The sequence below is a fragment of the Stegostoma tigrinum genome, chromosome 17, assembly GCF_030684315.1.
Source record: "Stegostoma tigrinum isolate sSteTig4 chromosome 17, sSteTig4.hap1, whole genome shotgun sequence".
Taxonomy (NCBI): domain Eukaryota; kingdom Metazoa; phylum Chordata; class Chondrichthyes; order Orectolobiformes; family Stegostomatidae; genus Stegostoma; species Stegostoma tigrinum.
This window is the reverse complement of record NC_081370.1, coordinates 13301468-13319345: the sequence shown is the minus strand read 5'-3', so window position 1 is coordinate 13319345 and position 17878 is coordinate 13301468. Positions and strand designations below refer to the sequence as shown.

Sequence of the window (17878 nt, the reverse complement as noted above, 5' to 3'; positions counted from 1 at the left end):
GACACCATTTTGAACCCTTCAAAAAGATAAATATTTAATGCAGAAAGTCTTACGCAATTCTTTTAATGTGATGAGAATCCTGTAGTTAACAAGATAAGATTGAAGCAAGAAATTGGAAATAAATACAAAAAAGAGGGCTCAAACACATTCATATTCAGAACACAGATGAGAGATGAGTTCTTAATGGAGGTGGGACACAATTCCCAGAGGAGTTGCGTGATTCAGTCAGTCACTTAATGCAATAGGATCATGCTGTATTTAGTCTTTTTAAAGAGATATTTGAGATTAAAGTCACTGCTTGAAGTTTTCTTTCCCCAGGGAAAGGCAAAAAATGGATTCAGTAAAAAAATGTTCAACTGGTAAGGTAGAGATTTACTTGCTAGAATCACACAGGGATTTGGTTTTAACAGGACTTGATGAATTGAATAACCTTTTTATCATTTTAAACTTTATTGCTTCTTAGCTGCTGGAATAGTGCTCGCTGTTGAGCTAAGGGAAGGCAAGTGAAAATAAGTCAAGAATTTAAATGCAGTTCTGAGGAAAGGTCACTCGACCCGAAACATTAACTCTGACTTCTCTTTACAGATGCTGCCGGACCTGCTGAGTTTCTCAAGCAATTTGTTTTCATTTCTGATTTACAGCATCCATAGTTCTTTCAGTTTTTGTTTAAACACGAAGAGTGTTTTAGGGACAAAAACTGAAATTGCAGGAGAAACTCAGTAGGACTGGCAGCATCTACGGGGAGAAAGCAGAGCTGACATTTCAGGTTCAGTGATCCTTCTTCAGAACTCTACAATTTCTCAAGTAATTTCTGTTTATGTTTTGGATTTCCAGCATCCATAGTTCTTGGGGTTCTTTTTGTTGAGTGTTTGAGGGTGTTATTTCCTTTTCTGCAAAATTATCAGCATTAATGAGATGGTGACTTGAAAAATATATCAAACTCATGATATTGACTCCTGAGGGTTACCAGTCAAGACGTTTTCTTACACTCCATAGTAACAGCTTCTCCAAGCAGATCTATTTGCAGATGATTCAAAATTCATAACCTCATATATTGAGCAAATTTATTAGCATTGCTCAGGGGCTTTGATCTTTTATTAATGTATTTTGTCATTGAAAGTCACACATATTGCCTCTTGTCATCTCTGAGCCATAGAAAAATATGACATTGCTAGATCAGATTGTCCAGGCTCAAGAAAAATGAAGAATCTATTACAAATCTATGCATAAATAAAGAATATGTCAGATAATTGAAATCAGCCCAAAAGAATTTAATGTCATTTTTGCAGAATTTGTTTCTTATGTTCTGGAGATAGTCACTAGAGTTGAAATGTTACTCTGTTTTCTCCCCACAGATGCTGACATACCTGCTGAGTTTCTCCAGCATATTCTGTTTTGTTTCAGATCTCCAGCATCCACATTTCTTTGTTTTATTTTACTGGAGCTTACAGAAATCTACTTTGCATTCATAATATTTGAACTGAACTTCAGATGGAAAATGTATAATACAGAAATGTTACAAGTTGAAGGAAGATCAAAACGTTTCAGCATACCTATTAAATATAAGAACTGTATTCCTACACAGATTCTGTGGTGAAGAGATATATTTTACACAAGTTCCAAATTGTGGAGCTGGATGAACACAGCAGACCAAGCAGCATCTTAGGACTACAAAAGCTGACGTTTTGGGAAGGGTCCAGGCCCGAAACGTCAGCTTTTGTGCTCCTGAGATGCTGCTTGGCCTGCTGTGTTCATCCAGCTCCACGCTTTGTTATCTCGGATTCTCCAGCATCTGCAGTTCCCACTATCTCTCATATTTTACACAAACATCTTTTCAATGACACGTACAGCATGATTTACAAGGTGACTTCCAGAATTTCTCCACACAATTGTTCCTCCCTTAAACTCACCCATATTTGAGGCTGATGCCTCCACCAGTCCCGGTTACCCAGCCTAAATAATAGAACTGCTTGCAGAGTTCTGGAATCAGGTTGCGTGGGTGCTCTTTTCCCTAAAGAAAGAAGTGAAGTTCTATTAGCTTCTAGAATAATCAATTGAAAAACCATTTGGTGCACTAGAATGCGCAGAGGTAGCCCAGCTGCAAATACATGTTTGTGCCTATGCGTGCTTAAATATACTCAGCTTTAAGTAATCTACTCAAGGTTTAATCCCAACTCCTGTGGTCTGGAACAAACAACAACTCTTTATTAGTTTCATAATATCTTCGTCTTCTCTGGAATATAGATCTATACAAACATCTTTATTAAGAGACCTCACTGTCGGGAAGCCGGTGAGTCAGAGATTTTAAATTTTTAAAAAGCTTACCTCGAGCATCGGTGCCTTCCATTTCTTTGTGCAGCACAGCGCTTTAAAAACTTACCTCGTGAATAGGCAGAGCGTACGCTGAGTGGAGCGGACACGGGACTGCTGAGTAAGTGAGATAATATATTTGTGTGGTTGCGTTACCCGAAACACTACTCGGGTAGTGTCTTCCACCCATCCTCCTCCTCTAACCAAAAAAAAGTTCTGTGCGCCTGATTGGTAAGGTAACTAGTTTATTTTTTATTCTTTATTTTTCAACAGTCTCTTTGGGAATTTAGAATAATGGGAATTGAGGTCAGGGCAGTTGAACGTTCCTTCTGCAGAATGTGGAAGGTAAGGGTCACCACAAGTGTCTTTGCTGACTACATCTGCGAGAAGTGCACCCAACTCCAGCTCCTCGAAAACCGCGTTAGGGAGCTGGAGCTGGAGCTGGAGCTGGATGAGCTTCGGATCATTCAGGAGGCAGAGGGGGTTATTGAGAGGAGTTACAGGGAGGTAGTCACTCCTCAGATACAAGAAAAAGGCAGATGGCTAACGGTCAGGGGCCGGAAAGGGAACCGGCAGGCAGTGCAGGGATCCCCTGTAACCATTTCCCTCAACAATCAGTATACTGTTTTGGATACTGTTGGGGGGGACTACTTACCAGGGGAAAGCAGTGGGGCGTAGATCTCTGGCACAGAGTCTGTCCCTGCTGCTCAGAAGGGAAGGGGGATGAGGAGCAGAGCAGTAGTCATTGGGGACTCCATAGTTCGGGGGGCAGATAGGAGGTTCCGTGGGGATGAGAGAGACTCACGGTTGGTGTGTTGCCTCCCAGGTGCCAGGGTGCGTGATGTTCGACTACAGAAAAGGTTGAGAGTAGGGAGGTCTGAAATAAAGTTTCACGGACGCAAGATGGCACCGGCAAGCAAGAAGTTGGTTGGAAGTGTGTCTACTTCAACACCAGGAGCATCCGGAATAAGGTGGGTGAACTTGCAGCATGGGTTGGTACCTGGGACTTTGATGTTGTGGCCATTTCGGAGACATGGATAGAGCAGGGACAGGAATGGTTGTTGCAGGTTCCGGGATTTAGATGTTTCAGTGCGGCATTGTTGGTCAAGGACAGTATTACAGTTGCAGAAAGGATGTTTGGGGACTCGTCAACTGAGGTAGTATGGACGGAGGATAGAAACAGGAAAGGAGAGGCCACCATGTTGGGAGTTTTCTACAGGCCTCCGAATAGTTCCAGACATGTAGAGGAAAGGACAGCAAAGATGATTCTCGAAAGGAGTGAGAGAGACAGGGTAGTTGTCATGGGGGATTTCAACTTTCCAAATATTGACTGGGAACACTATAGTTCGAGTACTGTGTAGGAGGGCTTCCTGACATAGTATGTAGACAGGCCAACAAGGGGCGAAGCCACATTAGATTTGGTACTAGGTAATGAGCCCAGCCAGGTGTTAGATTTGGAAGCAGGTGAACACTTTGGTGATAGCGATCACAATTCTGTTATGTTTACTTTAGTGATGGAAAGGGATAGGTGTATACCACTGGGCAAGAGTTATAGCTGGGGGAAAGGCAATTACAATGAGATTAGGCAAGATTTAGGGAGCATAGGATGGGGAAAGAAACTGCAGGGGATGGGCAAATTAGAAATGTGGAGTTTATTCAAGGAAAAGCTCCTGTGTGTCCCAGACAAGTATGTACCTGTCAGGCAGGGAGGAAGCTGTAGAGCGTGGGAGCCGTGGTTTACGAAGGAAGTGGAATCTCTGGTCAAGAGGAAGAAGTGGCTTATGTTAGGATGAGATGTGAAGGCTTAGTTAGGGTGGTTGAGGGTTACAAGGTAGCCAAGAAAGACCTAAAGAGAGAGCTCAGAAGAGCCAGGAGGAGACATGAGAAGTTGTTGGCGGATAGGATCAGGGTAAACCCTAAGGCTTTCTACAGGTACTTAAGGAATAAAAGAATGACGAGGGTAAGATTAGGGCCAATCAAGGATAGTAGTGGGCAGTTGTGTGTGGAGTCAGAGGAGATAAGGAAAGCACTAAATGAATATTTTTCGACAGTATACACTCTAGAATACGACAATGTTGTCGAGTGGAATACTGAGATGCAGGCTACTAGACTAGGTGGGATTGAGGTTCACAAGGAAGAGGTATTAGAAATCCGACAGAGTGTGAAAATAGATAAGTCCCCTGGGCCGGATGGGATTTATCCTAGAATCCTCTGGGAAGCCAGGGAGGAGATTGCTGAGCCTTTGGCATTGATCTTTAACTCGTCATTGTTTACAGGAATAGAATCAGAAGACTGGAGGATAGCAAATGTGGTTCCGCTGTTCAAGAAGGGGTGTAGAGACAACCCTGGTAATTATAGACCAGTGAACCTTACTTCAGTTGTTGGTAAAGTGTTGGAAAAAGGTTATACGAGATAGGATTTATAATCATCTGGAAAAGAATAATTTGATTAGCGATAGTCAGCATGGTTTTGTGAAGGGTAGGTCGTGCCTCACAAACCTTATTGAGTTCTTTTGAGAAGGTGACCAAACAGGTAGATGAGAGTAAACCGGTTGATGTGGTGTATATGGATTTCAGCAAGGTGTTCGTTAAGGTTCCTCACAGTAAGCTATTTTACAAAATGCAGAGGAATGGGATTGTGGCAGATATTGCAGTTTGGATCAGAAATTGGCTTGCTGAAAGAAGAAAGACGGTGGTGGTTGATGGGAAATGTTCATCCTGGAGACCAGTTACAAGTGGTGTACCACAAGGGTCGGTGTTAGGTCCACTGCTGTTCGTCATTTTTATAAATGACCTGGATGAAGGTGTAGAAGGATGGCTTAATAAATTTGCAAACGACACTAAGGTCGGTGGAGTTGAGGATGGTGACGATGGATGTTGTAGGTTACAGAGAGACATAGATAAGCTGCAGAGCTGGGCTGAGAGGCGGCAAATGGAGTTTAATGCGGACAAGTGTGAGGTGATGCACTTTGGTAGGAGTAACCAGAATGCAAAGTACTGGGCTAACGGTAAGATTCTTGGTAGTGTAGATGAGCAGAGAGATCTCGGTGTCCATGTACACAGATCCTTGAAAGTTGCCACCCAGGTTGATAGGGTTGTTAAGAAGGCATCCACCTAGCCTGCACAACTTTGCATGGTGGGAGGAAACCACGCAGGCACAGGGAGGATGTGCAAACTCCGCATAGACAGTTGCCCGAGGCTGGAATCGAACCCGGGTCCCTGGCACTGTGAGGCTACAGTGCTAACCACTGAGCCACTGTGCCACCAAAGCTTTGATGTCTCATGTACCTTTTACTGCATTGGAGGTAACAGACCTTGATGTTGCCAAATAGAGAATCTGATAGTCCTCTGCCAACAGTATTAGAGAGCAATGTGAGTACAGATAACCTGATGAGCACTCCCCCATCGGGAGAAGGGTCTGAGGGAATAAATGGTTGGCTTATCTCAGGACTTTGTGACATTTATTGAAAGATTTGGAAGTAAGAAGGAAACATTTCTGAAGCAGAGAAATGTATTCGCACAAATTTTTTAACAAATGGCACTCAGATATAATGTTAATACACAGAGTCTGTTTTCTCCAGAGACTATTGAAAGTAAGTAATTAATTGGCCTGTCTCACAATGAACAAACACCCCACTCTTCATATGGTGAGATCTCTTACCCCAGGTGTTCAACAAAGGGGTTGGCAAATCATCCTTTCCAATCTAGAACAAAGGAAAGTAAACAAACCAGGTCCAAATAAGATCATGGAGACATTCAGGTTTGTACATAGAACATTGCAGAGCAAAGATTCCACAAGACTGCCTGCAGGCCTGAAAGGGAATGGAGTGATCCTCAGTTTAGAGTGACTGGGGTTGAGGGAGTAGATGGGTCCCATGGAGAGACGTGTTTGAAGAGGTAAATATACTTACCTTGCAGAGGTCTGAGCTTGTTCCTTGCCCTAGCCACAATGACCTCAAAGCAACAGGGGTGTGGAAAACAATTTTTGCCATATTTTTCCCCACTGCCTTTCAAACTATGTTGAATTGTTGAATGTGATATCGAAACAACATACAATGACATCTTTTTGATACCCAACTAGTCAACGGCTTTTGATGTGGTGAAGAGGAAATTTATGAGACCCTTATAGTTGGAGACTATGGTGGAGCAGCAAGGAAGAGTTAATTTATAGAGAAAAGGAGCCCAAACTTCACATGGTTCTCCAAGATGACAGAAGCAGTAAGCAGTCTCAGTACAGGAATGAGAGGCCTGGCCAGATCTGGCAATAGATATTTGAGTTAGTTTTGATCAGGCATGTTCAAGCCACCACCTTTTGAATTTGAGAGAATGAAGATGAAACAGCTTGGGAAAATAACTTAGATTGAAAATGAGAGCATCTTGCAGAGTATAAGGGCACTGATGACACAGGTCAGGAAATGATGATGCAAATTAATATTAGCTAATGCATTACAGCCAGTGGAAAACAAGAAGGTAGGCAGTTTGGACTTCATGAGTATGAAGTAAATAGGTAGGGAAATGAACATGTCTGCAGGAAGTTTCAAAGCAGGTCTGGTTTGGTGACCACAGACGCAGATAATTAACTCTTCACCTCGTCCATCACCAACAATCATAGGTGAAAAATAAACTAGCTACACTCAAATATGTGCCAATGGCTGACACATTGCAGGCTCGCCTCTTTTACCATTGCTGTGAGTAAAACTGCATTATTTGAGCCTTGGTGAGTTACTTAACCATTGCTGGAGCATTCTGATCCTATGCTCATGCTACACCAGCACACTCTCACTCCTCATAAGTCCATAGTAAGAAATGGAAACAGGAGTAGGCCGTTCAGCCTGCTTTACCATTCAATAGAATCAAGGCAGATCCAACATTCCTCAAATCCACTTTCCTGTGTTTTCCCCACAACCCTTGATTCTCTGAGTGATCTGTAATTTATCTATTTCAGCCACAATGATGTGTGTCAGTGCATTAAGTTTAGAAGCTTTAGTAGATTATCGGATGATATCCAGGCTAATTATAAGCTGCAATCATAGCATGCCAGGCCTTTGCTAACATCATTTATTCTCCAATCACCTATCTTAGACAACATTCTGCAACAGAGAGTTACAACTATCAGATCTATTATGGTCAGCTGTAAAGAAGGTCCAACTCTCCAGGTCCTCTGACACAGCTACGTGTAATTGGCAGATTATTACATTATTTTTCTGACTTCTAACAGCACTGGCAATCTCTATATAACATTAAACTTATAAATTCCCCAGTGCTTCCCCAACTGAGATTGGATTAAATCACAGATGCAGAATACAACATGAGGCACACTGTCCTCATGTTGCAGCTTTTTGTAATTTAGAAGAGATCAATACGCAAAAGGGAGAGCTTTACACTCACAATAACTACATGTCTTACTCTGTTGCACAGAAACTAAGTACAGTTTCTAAAGAGTTACAGATTTCCAAATGAACAGAACAAAGTTGAATATATACATTTAGATTCTTGCCTGTATAGATCCATAATGACTACCTGCCATGTTTCATAACAAAGACTTTAATATGGAGTTATTTCACGACATCTAAAAATAGCTGCCAGCTCAGCCAAACAAAGATGCAGATGAACTATTGCCAACATTATTCCTTCTTCCTCTTCCTTTTTCCTGAGCCTGGCATATGACTGTGTCCAGTCCCCTGTTACTCTCACACACTTTATAAATCTCATAATTGTCAACAGTAATGGTACCTTTTTCTGAAGGAAGTATGTTTCTGTTACAGATCAATTACTATGTGTCATGGTGCTACAACGTTTCTTGCAATTATGCTCTTGGGTTATTACATCAATTACAGCTCTGCACTCAAAGAGGACTAAAATACTGAAAGTAATTTCAATAGAGCTGTAACACCTGTTACTGGCAGATGGGGCAGCACAACATTTCTTCCCACCAACAACATGACTTATTTAGGCCATAGTTCTGCATCGTAGATTATCTTAACAATAGTGATCCAGCATCTTTTGCATTAAGAAAAACACGTTGTTCTGTTTTGACAAACATTGCATGGCAGTTGTTGAAGTTGCACAGTTCAGTTTCCCACTGTGTCATGTTGGGAAGCCATTGAAATATACAAAGGACTGACATCTCCAATCTTCCCTGCATTATGTAACTCCAAGGCATTTTTGAAAAGTGCCATTAGAACAAAGGCTACATCGTGGATTTTGCCATTGACCTCAATCACGTTCATTAATTATCTCGTATTGATTAAACAAAAGCTTGGGAAAACAGTTTTAAAATCAAAGATAATAAAATGTGAGGCTGGATGAACACAGCAGGCCAAGCAGCATCTCAGGAGCACAAAAGCTGACGTTTCGGGCCTAGACCCTTCATCAGAGAGGGGGATGGGGGGAGGGAACTGGAATAAATAGGGAGAGAGGGGGAGGCGGACCGAAGATGGAGAGTAAAGAAGATAGGTGGAGAGAGTGTAGGTGGGGAGGTAGGGAGGGGATAGGTCAGTCCAGGGAAGACGGACAGGTCAAGGAGGTGGGATGAGGTTAGTAGGTAGCGGGGGGTGCGGCTTGGGGTGGGAGGAAGGGATGGGTGAGAGGAAGAACCGGTTAGGGAGGCAGACACAGGTTGGACTGGTTTTGGGATGCAGTGGGTGGGGGGGAAGAGCTGGGCTGGTTGTGTGGTGCAGTGGGGGGAGGGGACGAACTGGGCTGGTTGAGGGATGCAGTAGGGGAAGGGGAGATTTTGAAACTGGTGAAGTCCACATTGATACCATATGGCTGCAGGGTTCCCAGGCGGAATATGAGTTGCTGTTCCTGCAACCTTCGGGTGGCATCATTGTGGCAGTGCAGGAGGCCCATGATGGACATGTCATCAAGAGAATGGGAGGGGGAGTGGAAATGGTTTGCGACTGGGAGGTGCAGTTGTTTTTTGCGAACTGAGCGGAGGTGTTCTGCAAAGCGGTCCCCAAGCCTCCGCTTGGTTTCCCCAATGTAGAGGAAGCCGCACCGGGTACAGTGGATGCAGTATACCACATTGGCAGATGTGCAGGTGAACCTCTGCTTGATGTGGAATGTCATCTTGGGGCCTGGGATGGGGGTGAGGGAGGAGGTGTGGGGACAAGTGTAGCATTTCCTGCGGTTGCAGGGGAAGGTGCCGGGTGTGGTGGGGTTGGAGGGCAGTGTGGAGCGAACAAGGGAGTCACGGAGAGAGTGGTCTCTCCGGAAAGCAGACAGGGGAGGGGATGGAAAAATGTCTTGGGTGGTGGGGTCGGATTGTAAATGGCGGAAGTGTCGGAGGATAATGCGTTGTATCCGGAGGTTGGTAGGGTGGTGTGTGAGAACGAGGGGGATCCTCTTGGGGCGGTTGTGGCGGGGGCGGGGTGTGAGGGATGTGTCGCGGGAAATGCGGGAGACGCAGTCAAGGGCGTTCTCGATCACCATGGGGGGAAAGTTGCGGTCCTTAAAGAACTTGGACATCTGGGATGTGCGGGAGTGGAATGTCTTGTCGTGGGAGCAGATGCGGCGGAGGCGGAGGAATTGGGAATAGGGGATGGAATTTTTGCAGGAGGGTGGGTGGGAGGAGGTGTATTCTAGGTAGCTGTGGGAGTCGGTGGGCTTGAAATGGACATCAGTTACAAGCTGGTTGCCTGAGATGGAAACTGAGAGGTCCAGGAAGGTGAGGGATGTGCTGGAGATGGCCCAGGTGAACTGAAGGTTGGGGTGGAAGGTGTTGGTGATGTGGATGAACTGTTCGAGCTCCTCTGGGGAGCAAGAGGCGGCGCCAATACAGTCATCAATGTACCGGAGGAAGAGGTGGGGTTTGGGGCCTGTGTAGGTGCGGAAGAGGGACTGTTGCACGTAACCTACAAAGAGGCAGGCATAGCTGGGGCCCATGCGGGTGCCCATGGCCACCCCCTTAGTCTGTAGGAAGTGGGAGGAGTCAAAAGAGAAGTTGTTGAGTGTGAGGACGAGTTCAGCTAGGCGGATGAGAGTGTCGGTGGAGGGGGACTGGTCGGGCCTGCGGGACAGGAAGAAGCGGAGGGCCTTGAGGCCATCTCCATGCGGAATGCAGGTGTACAGGGACTGGACGTCCATGGTGAATATGAGGTGTTGGGGGCCAGGGAATTGGAAGTCCTGGAGGAGGTGGAGGGCGTGGGTGGTGTCACGGACGTAGGTGGGGAGTTCCTGGACCAAAGGGGAGAAAATGGAGTCCAGATAGGTGGAGATGAGTTCGGTGGGGCAGGAGCAGGCTGAGACGATGGGTCGACCAGGGCAGGCAGGTTTGTGGATTTTGGGAAGGAGATAGAAACGGGCCGTGCGGGGTTGGGGAACAATGAGGTTGGAGGCTGTGGGTGGGAGGTCCCCTGAGGTGATGAGGTCGTGAATGGTGTTGGAGATGATGGTTTGGTGCTCGGGTGTGGGGTCATGATCGAGGAGGCGGTAGGAGGTGGTGTCGGAGAGTTGGCGTCTGGCCTCGGCGATGTAGAGGTCAGTGCGCCATACTACCACTGCGCCACCCTTGTCTGCGGGTTTGATGGTGAGGTTGGGGTTGGAGCGGAGGGAGCGGAGGGCTGCCCGTTCTGCGGGGGAGAGGTTGGAGTGGGTGAGAGGGGTGGAGAGGTTGAGGCGGTTGATGTATCAAATGCTGTTCTTCTAAATCAATCAGAGCTCTCCTCGGAATTCGCTGCTAGAAACACAAGTCTGTGAAACAGTATGGACCCAGTAGCATGCAGGAACAGGAGACAGCCCTACAATCTTTCAGGCAGTTCACCATTCAAACAGAACATGACTAATAATTATCTTAACTTGACCCACTTGCCTTGACCACATTCTTGTCAAGCAAAACTTATCCAGCTCGACTTTTAAATTCTTAATTCAGCTTGCATGTATTTCTTGTTCTGGAAGAGACCCACCCTATCAATTATTTCAAAATGATGCAAGCATAATCTCCCCTCACAAAAGGGTAACATGCTGGTCATTGCAGCTAAATATCCTTTCAAAGGCTCTGTGCCGAGAACAGTACATCAGGTGTGGTTTAACCAGGGCTTTGTATATTTGTCGTAGAACTTATCTTAAATTCTAGATCTCTACTTATAAAGGTTAAGTTGTGAATAGTCTTAGAACATAGAAACACAACCTAAAGTCTAACTCATCCATGCCAATGAGATATCCTAATAAACTGATATAGTCCCATTCACCAGCATTTGGCCCATATCCCTCTAAATCCATCCAGGTGCCTTTTAAATGTTGTAATTGTACCTGCCTCCACCACTTCCTCTGGCAGCTTGCTCCATACACACACCACATTCTGCATGAAAAAGTTGCCCCTCAGGTCTCTTTTAAACATTTCCCCTCTCACCTTCAACCTCTGTCCTCGAGTTAAGGAATCCCCTGGCCTGAGAAGAACAAAACTTTGGCTATTGACCTTATTTATGCCCCTTATGATTTTATAAACCTTTATAAGGTCACCCCTCAGCCTCCAAAGCTGCAGGGAAAACAGCCCTAAGCCTATTCAGCCTCCTCTGCTAAGTTCACACCCTTCAATCCCAGAAACATCCTTGTAAGTCTTTTCTGCATTCTTTCAAGCTAACAACATCTTTCCAATAGCAGAGAGACCAGAACTGAACACAGTATTCTAGAAGTGGCCTCACCAATATCCTGTACAGATGCAACATGGCATCCCAACTCCTATGTTCAATGCACTGACTAATGAAGGCAAAAGTGCCGAATGGCTTCTTCATTACCCTGTCTACCTGCAACTCCACCTTCAAGGAATTATGCACCTGCACCCTTCGAATAAATCCTTGTAATTTTTTATTGTATCTAACTCTTATATTTTCGTGACAGGGATCATTGCTGCAATATCAAATGAGTACTTTGCATCTTTCTTCACCAAAGAAGAAGATGTTGCCAAGTGACAGTGAAAGAATATGCAGTTGAAATACTGGAAAGACAAAAACAATTGTTCAAGAGGTATTGGATAGGCTGCCTATAGTTAACACTGACAAGGCACCAGGATGGGAAAAAGATATTTCCAAAGATACTGGGCAAAGCAAAGATGGAAATTGCAGAGATATTGGTTATAACTTTCAAATCCTCCTTATTATGGAGGTGGTGCCAAAGGCCTGGAGAAATATGAATATGACATACATGTACCAAAAAATGGTGTAAGAATAAACTCAATAACTACAAGGCAGTAAGGTGAACCTCAGTGGTGAGAAAGATTTTCAAAACGATAGCCTGGACAAAATTAGCAGTTTCTTGGGAAATGTGAATTAATTAAAGAAAGACATCATGGATTTGTTAAATGGAAATGGCTGCACAAGATACCTGTGAGGCCACATTTGGAGTACTGCATACAATTCTGGTCCCCCAGCGACAGGAAGGCTGTTATTAAACTGAAAAGGATGCGAAAAAGATTTCCAAGAATATGTGAGACTGGAGGGTTTGAGTTATAACAAGAGGTTGGATAGGGTGGGAGTTTTTTTCCCTGATGTGTAGGAGGCTGAAGGATGACCTTACAGAGATTTATAAAATCATGAGTGGCATAGATAAGGTTAATACTAAAGGGTTTTTCATTAAGGTAGGGAGACCAAAACTAGAGGGCATTGGTTAAGGTGAGATGGGAAAGATTTAAAAAGGATCTGATGGGCAACTTTTTCACACAGAGGGTGGTGTGTATACGGAATGAGTTGCCAGGGGTAGTGGTAGAGGCAGGTAATATAACATTTAAAAGTCATTTGGAAAAGTATACAGATTGGAGAGGTTTAGAGCCTCATGGACCAAATGCAGGTAAATGGGGCTAATTCAGTTTAGGATACTGGATTGAAATGGCCAAGTTGGTCTGAAGGAACTATTTTCAAACTGTATGTCTCTATGAAATCATCTTTAAATAACTTGGTAGCATTTTTTGTTGAAATAACAGTGAAGTCTGATGAAGGTAATGCTACAGGTGTGGTACAAATCAACAAACAAAAGGCATTCCAAAAGTAACTTTGAAAAGTTAGGGGGCAACGGCTTAAAAGGATCAATAGCAGTGTGAATAAAAGGTTAACCAGATGATAAAAAAATGGAGAGGAGTTGGAAACAGTGTTTTCAAAGCAGACAAAAGCAATGTGCTGAAATTTCATAGAGAATTATGTTAGAAGCCTATCTTTCTTGATATGTAAATGATCTAGTGTTAGGTATACAAAACACATTTTCAAAATGTATGAATGACACAGTCGTGATGAAGTTCAAGAGGGCATCAGCAAGCTGTGGAATGGGCAAACAAGTGTGAGATGTAGTTTAATGCTGTGAAGTGATACATTTGGTAGGAAGAACTAAAGAGAATATAAAATAAAGGATACAATTCTAAAGGGATGTAGGAACAGAGGGATCTGAAGGTCACTTAGAGGCACCAGGGTTAAGTTGAAAATGTGGCTAATAAAACATACACAATCCTGGGTTTTACAAATAAGAGTAGAATACAAAAGAAAAGAATCTATGCTTAACTGGCACTAACTGGCCTGAAGTGCAGCAGTGTCCAGTTCACACATCAGGAGCAGTGTGAAGGTGTTAAAAAAGGCACAAACGTTTTCAGAAAAATAGTTCCAGAGATGTAAAACTTCAGTTATGTAAAGAGTTTGGACAGCTCTCCTGGAGAGCTGGGGTATTCTTCTCTAAGAATATGTTGTTATGGATGTAAGTTTGCTCATGAGCTGGAAGGTTCGTTTTCAGACATTTCATCACCATTCTAGGTAACATCATCAGTGCACCTCTAGTGAAGCGCTGGTGTTATGTCCCACTTTCTATTTATCTGTTTAGGTTTCCTTGGGTTGGTGATGTCATTTCCTGTGTTGGTGATGTCATTTCCTGTTCTTTTTCTCAAAGGGTGGTATATGGGCTCCAAATAAATGTGTTTGTTGATGGAGTTCCGGTTGGAATGCCATGCTTCTAGGAATTCTCGTGCATGTCTCTGTTTGGCTTGTCCTCGGATGGATGTGTTGTCCCAATCAAAGTGGTGTCCTTCCTCATCTGTATGTAAGGATACTAGTGATAGTAGGTCATGTCTTTTTGTTAGTTGACGTTCATCTACCCTGGTGGCTAGCTTTCTGCCTGTTTGTCCAATGTAGTGTTTGTCACAGTTCTTGCAAGGTATTTTGTAAGTGACAGAGATAATGGGAACTGCAGATGCTGGAGAATTCCAAGATAATAAAATGTGAGGCTGGATGAACACAGCAGGCCAAGCAGCATCTCAGGAGCACAAAAGCTGCCGTTTCGGGCCTGGAACCTTCATCAGAGAGGGGGATGGGGAGAGGGAACTGGAATAAATAGGGAGAGAGGGGGAGGCGGACCGAAGATGGAGAGTAAAGAAGATAGGTGGAGAGAGGATAGGTGGGGAGGTAGGGAGGGGATAGATCAGTCCAGGGAAGACGGACAGGTCAAGGAGGTGGGATGAGGTTAGTAGGTAGCTGAGGGTGCGGCATGGGGTGGGAGGAAGGGATGGGTGAGAGGAAGAACCGGTTAGGGAGGCAGAGACAGGTTGGACTGGTTTTGGGATGCAGTGGGTGGGGGGGAAGAGCTGGGCTGGTTGTGTGGTGCAGTGGGGGGAGGGGACGAACTGGGCTGGTTTAGGGATGCAGTAGGGGAAGGGGAGATTTTGAAACTGGTGAAGTCCACATTGATACCATATGGCTGCAGGGTTCCCAGGCGGAATATGAGTTGCTGTTCCTGCAACCTTCGGGTGGCATCATTGTGGCAGTGCAGGAGGCCCATGATGGACATGTCATCTAGAGAATGGGAGGGGGAGTGGAAATGGTTTGCGACTGGGAGGTGCAGTTGTTTGTTGCGAACTGAGCGGAGGTGTTCTGCAAGCTTGGGGACCGCTGCATCCCTAAACCAGCCCAGTTTGTCCCCTCCCCCCACTGCACCACACAACCAGCCCAGCTCTTCCCCCCCACCCACTGCATCCCAAAACCAGTCCAACCTGTCTCTGCCTCCCTAACCGGTTCTTCCTCTCACCCATCCCTTCCTCCCACCCCATGCCGCACCCTCAGCTACCTACTAACCTCATCCCACCTCCTTGACCTGTCCGTCTTCCCTGGACTGACCTATCCCCTCCCTACCTCCCCACCTAAACTCTCTCCACCTATCTTCTTTACTCTCCATCTTCGGTCCGCCTCCCCCTCTCTCCCTATTTATTCCAGTTCCCTCTCTGATGAAGGGTCCAGACCCGAAATGGCAGCTTTTGTGCCCTGAGATGCTGCTTGGCCTGCTGTGTTCATCCAGCCTCACATTTTATTATTTTGTAAGTGACGTTTGTTTTGCTTGTTGTCTGTATAGGGTCTTTTAAGTTCATTCTATGTGGTTATATGTGGTTAAGAAACAGAGGGGTTCAAATTATGAGGTGAGGGGAGGTTTGTGATGTCCCGACAGAGCACATTTAAGTATTGTTTGTTTATACTGCTTTTCTTTCCTTTAGCTGGAAAGGAAGAATGATTGGTGGGAGGATCAGGAAACAAAGGACATTGTTTGAGTGTGTCTGGCAAAAGAGACAATGATGGCATGAGAAAAGTCATTATTATTCAGACAGTACGGTAGTCAGGATCTGAAATAAACTGTTAGATGATCTCACAGAAAACTGGGCACACGTGCTAAAAACATTGAATGCTTTCAATGAGCTAGATAGCATTTTAAAGGCTAAAGGGAACAAAGAGAATGGCAAAAGTGGGCATAGGGGTACTGACTTGCATGATCATCATGATCATATTGAACAGAGATGTGGAGGTGTCAGTGTTGGACTGAGGTGGGCAATGCCAGAAGTTACAGAACACAAGGTTGTTGTCCAATATTTCACCTGATTGAAGGAGCAGGGCTGAAAAAGCTTGTGATTTCAAATAAACCTGTTGGACTATAACCTGGCAATGTGCAACTTCTGACAGTGAATAGTGGTGTGGGCATGATGGGCCAAATGGCCTACTGCTGTTCCTATGTTCCATGTTTGACACGATGGACCGAATGGCCTCTTTCTGCGTTGTTACTTGTCCATGACTGACCTTACACCGTACAATGGCAAAATCCTTAATGTAACCTCTTTGAAAGGTCTATTTTATAGAGGCCTCAGACAATATGGTGCAGACAAGCTGGGGAAATATCAGACGTGGAGGAAGAAGGTCAGACCGTATAACATTTCACCAAGGGAAAAACAAAACGGCCTGTATCGACTGCTTTCTTGCTGCCAGATTGCTGAGCTTCTCCAGCACTTTCTGTTTTTGTTTCTGATCAACCAGCACACGCAGTTCTTTGTTTCATAAAAATAGGCACAAACTAAACTAATGTCCGGCTGAAATCGGCACAGCAACAGCCCCCGTTCTCCCTCTCTACCGCCCACGACCTCACCTCCAACTCCGGCTCCATGTCCTCTCAAAAGGGGGCGGGACGGAGCGTGCAGGAGGCGGGACGTTACGTGAATGGGGGCGGAGTGTGATCGAGTGAGGCGGGGCGTGGAGGGTCAGGGCGGTACGTGCTGTGGGGGTGGGCGTGAGGTGATGGAGCGAAGCGTGCAGGGGTGGGGCGGAGCGCTCAGTTTGCTGGGTAGCGAGGGTGGGGGAGGGCAGGAAGGGGGCGGGGCGCAACGTGCAGTGGATGGGGCGGAAATCCGTTGGTCGGGCCCACAGCGCAGGTGCGGGGCGGAACTTGCCAGCGTGGGAGGAAGGCGCAGCGGTGGGGCGGAGCTTGTAGTGGATGAGCGGGACACAGCGTATGTTTGGGCCGTGTAGTAAGTCCTCCTTTGCTTGGGTACGGCCATCATGGCCGCTTCGCTGCTCGGCTCCCTTAGTGTCCTTCGAGTGGCCCTTACGTCTCGGAGCCTCCCGCTTTTGGCCGTCCGCTTAGGTCACTGCCGGTATGTGGGCTCTAGTCGCCGGCTTTTGGGTGAGTGAGAAAAGGGCAGATAGAGACGGGAAAGATGAAGGGAGGATATTGAACGAGGGGTAGGGAATTGGGGAAAGCTCGTGGGTGGGGTGGGGTGGGGCGCTGGAATGATATGGCGCAGAATATGGGAGCTAGTGTTCAGAATGAGGCTGAGGGGACAACAGGCCAGAATGATAAGGAAATGGTGGTATTGGTGGAAAAATTGGTGGTGAAGCAGGGACAGAATGGTATTGTGTCTTGCCACCCGTAGTTTCTGGGTGTGTTCTTTAGAGGCTGACGTGATTTAGTGTGTATGAGAGTATAGCACCTTCTGGTTTAAGGAGAAGAGCCTTGTGGAGTAAACGAAATACAGTTTATTGTTAATTTGCAACCAATTAAACGTTATAACGTAGCTTCTATGTCATGACAAGTGTTGGGAATAAGCGATGGTAGGAACTGCAGATGCTGGAGAACCTGAGATAACAAGGTGTAGAGCTGGATGAACACAACAGGCCAAGCAGCATCAGAAAGCTGATGTTTTGGGGAGTTAGGGAGTGGATAGGTCAGTCCAGGGAGGATGAACAAGTCAAGGGAGTGGGATGTGGCTAGTTGGTAGGAGAGGGGGGTGGGGCTTGAGGTGGATGGAGGGGCTAGGTGGTAGGACAGACTAGGGAGGTGCTGAC

The 17878-nt window shown here is 45.5% G+C and overlaps 1 protein-coding gene across 1 annotated transcript in view; it reads right to left on the bottom strand.

The window, feature by feature from the left end:
* Positions 1-16723, bottom strand: part of apip (APAF1 interacting protein) — a 41044-nt gene extending 24321 nt beyond the window's left edge. Inside the window, exons 1-2 of the mRNA XM_048546120.2 lie at positions 16683-16723; positions 1911-2011 (exon numbers count right to left, since the gene is read on the bottom strand). Coding sequence (XP_048402077.1) covers positions 1911-2011; positions 16683-16700 — 119 coding nt within the window. The 5' untranslated portion in view covers positions 16701-16723. The remainder of the gene's footprint in view (positions 1-1910; positions 2012-16682) is intronic.
* Between the last annotated feature and the right edge of the window lie 1155 nt (positions 16724-17878).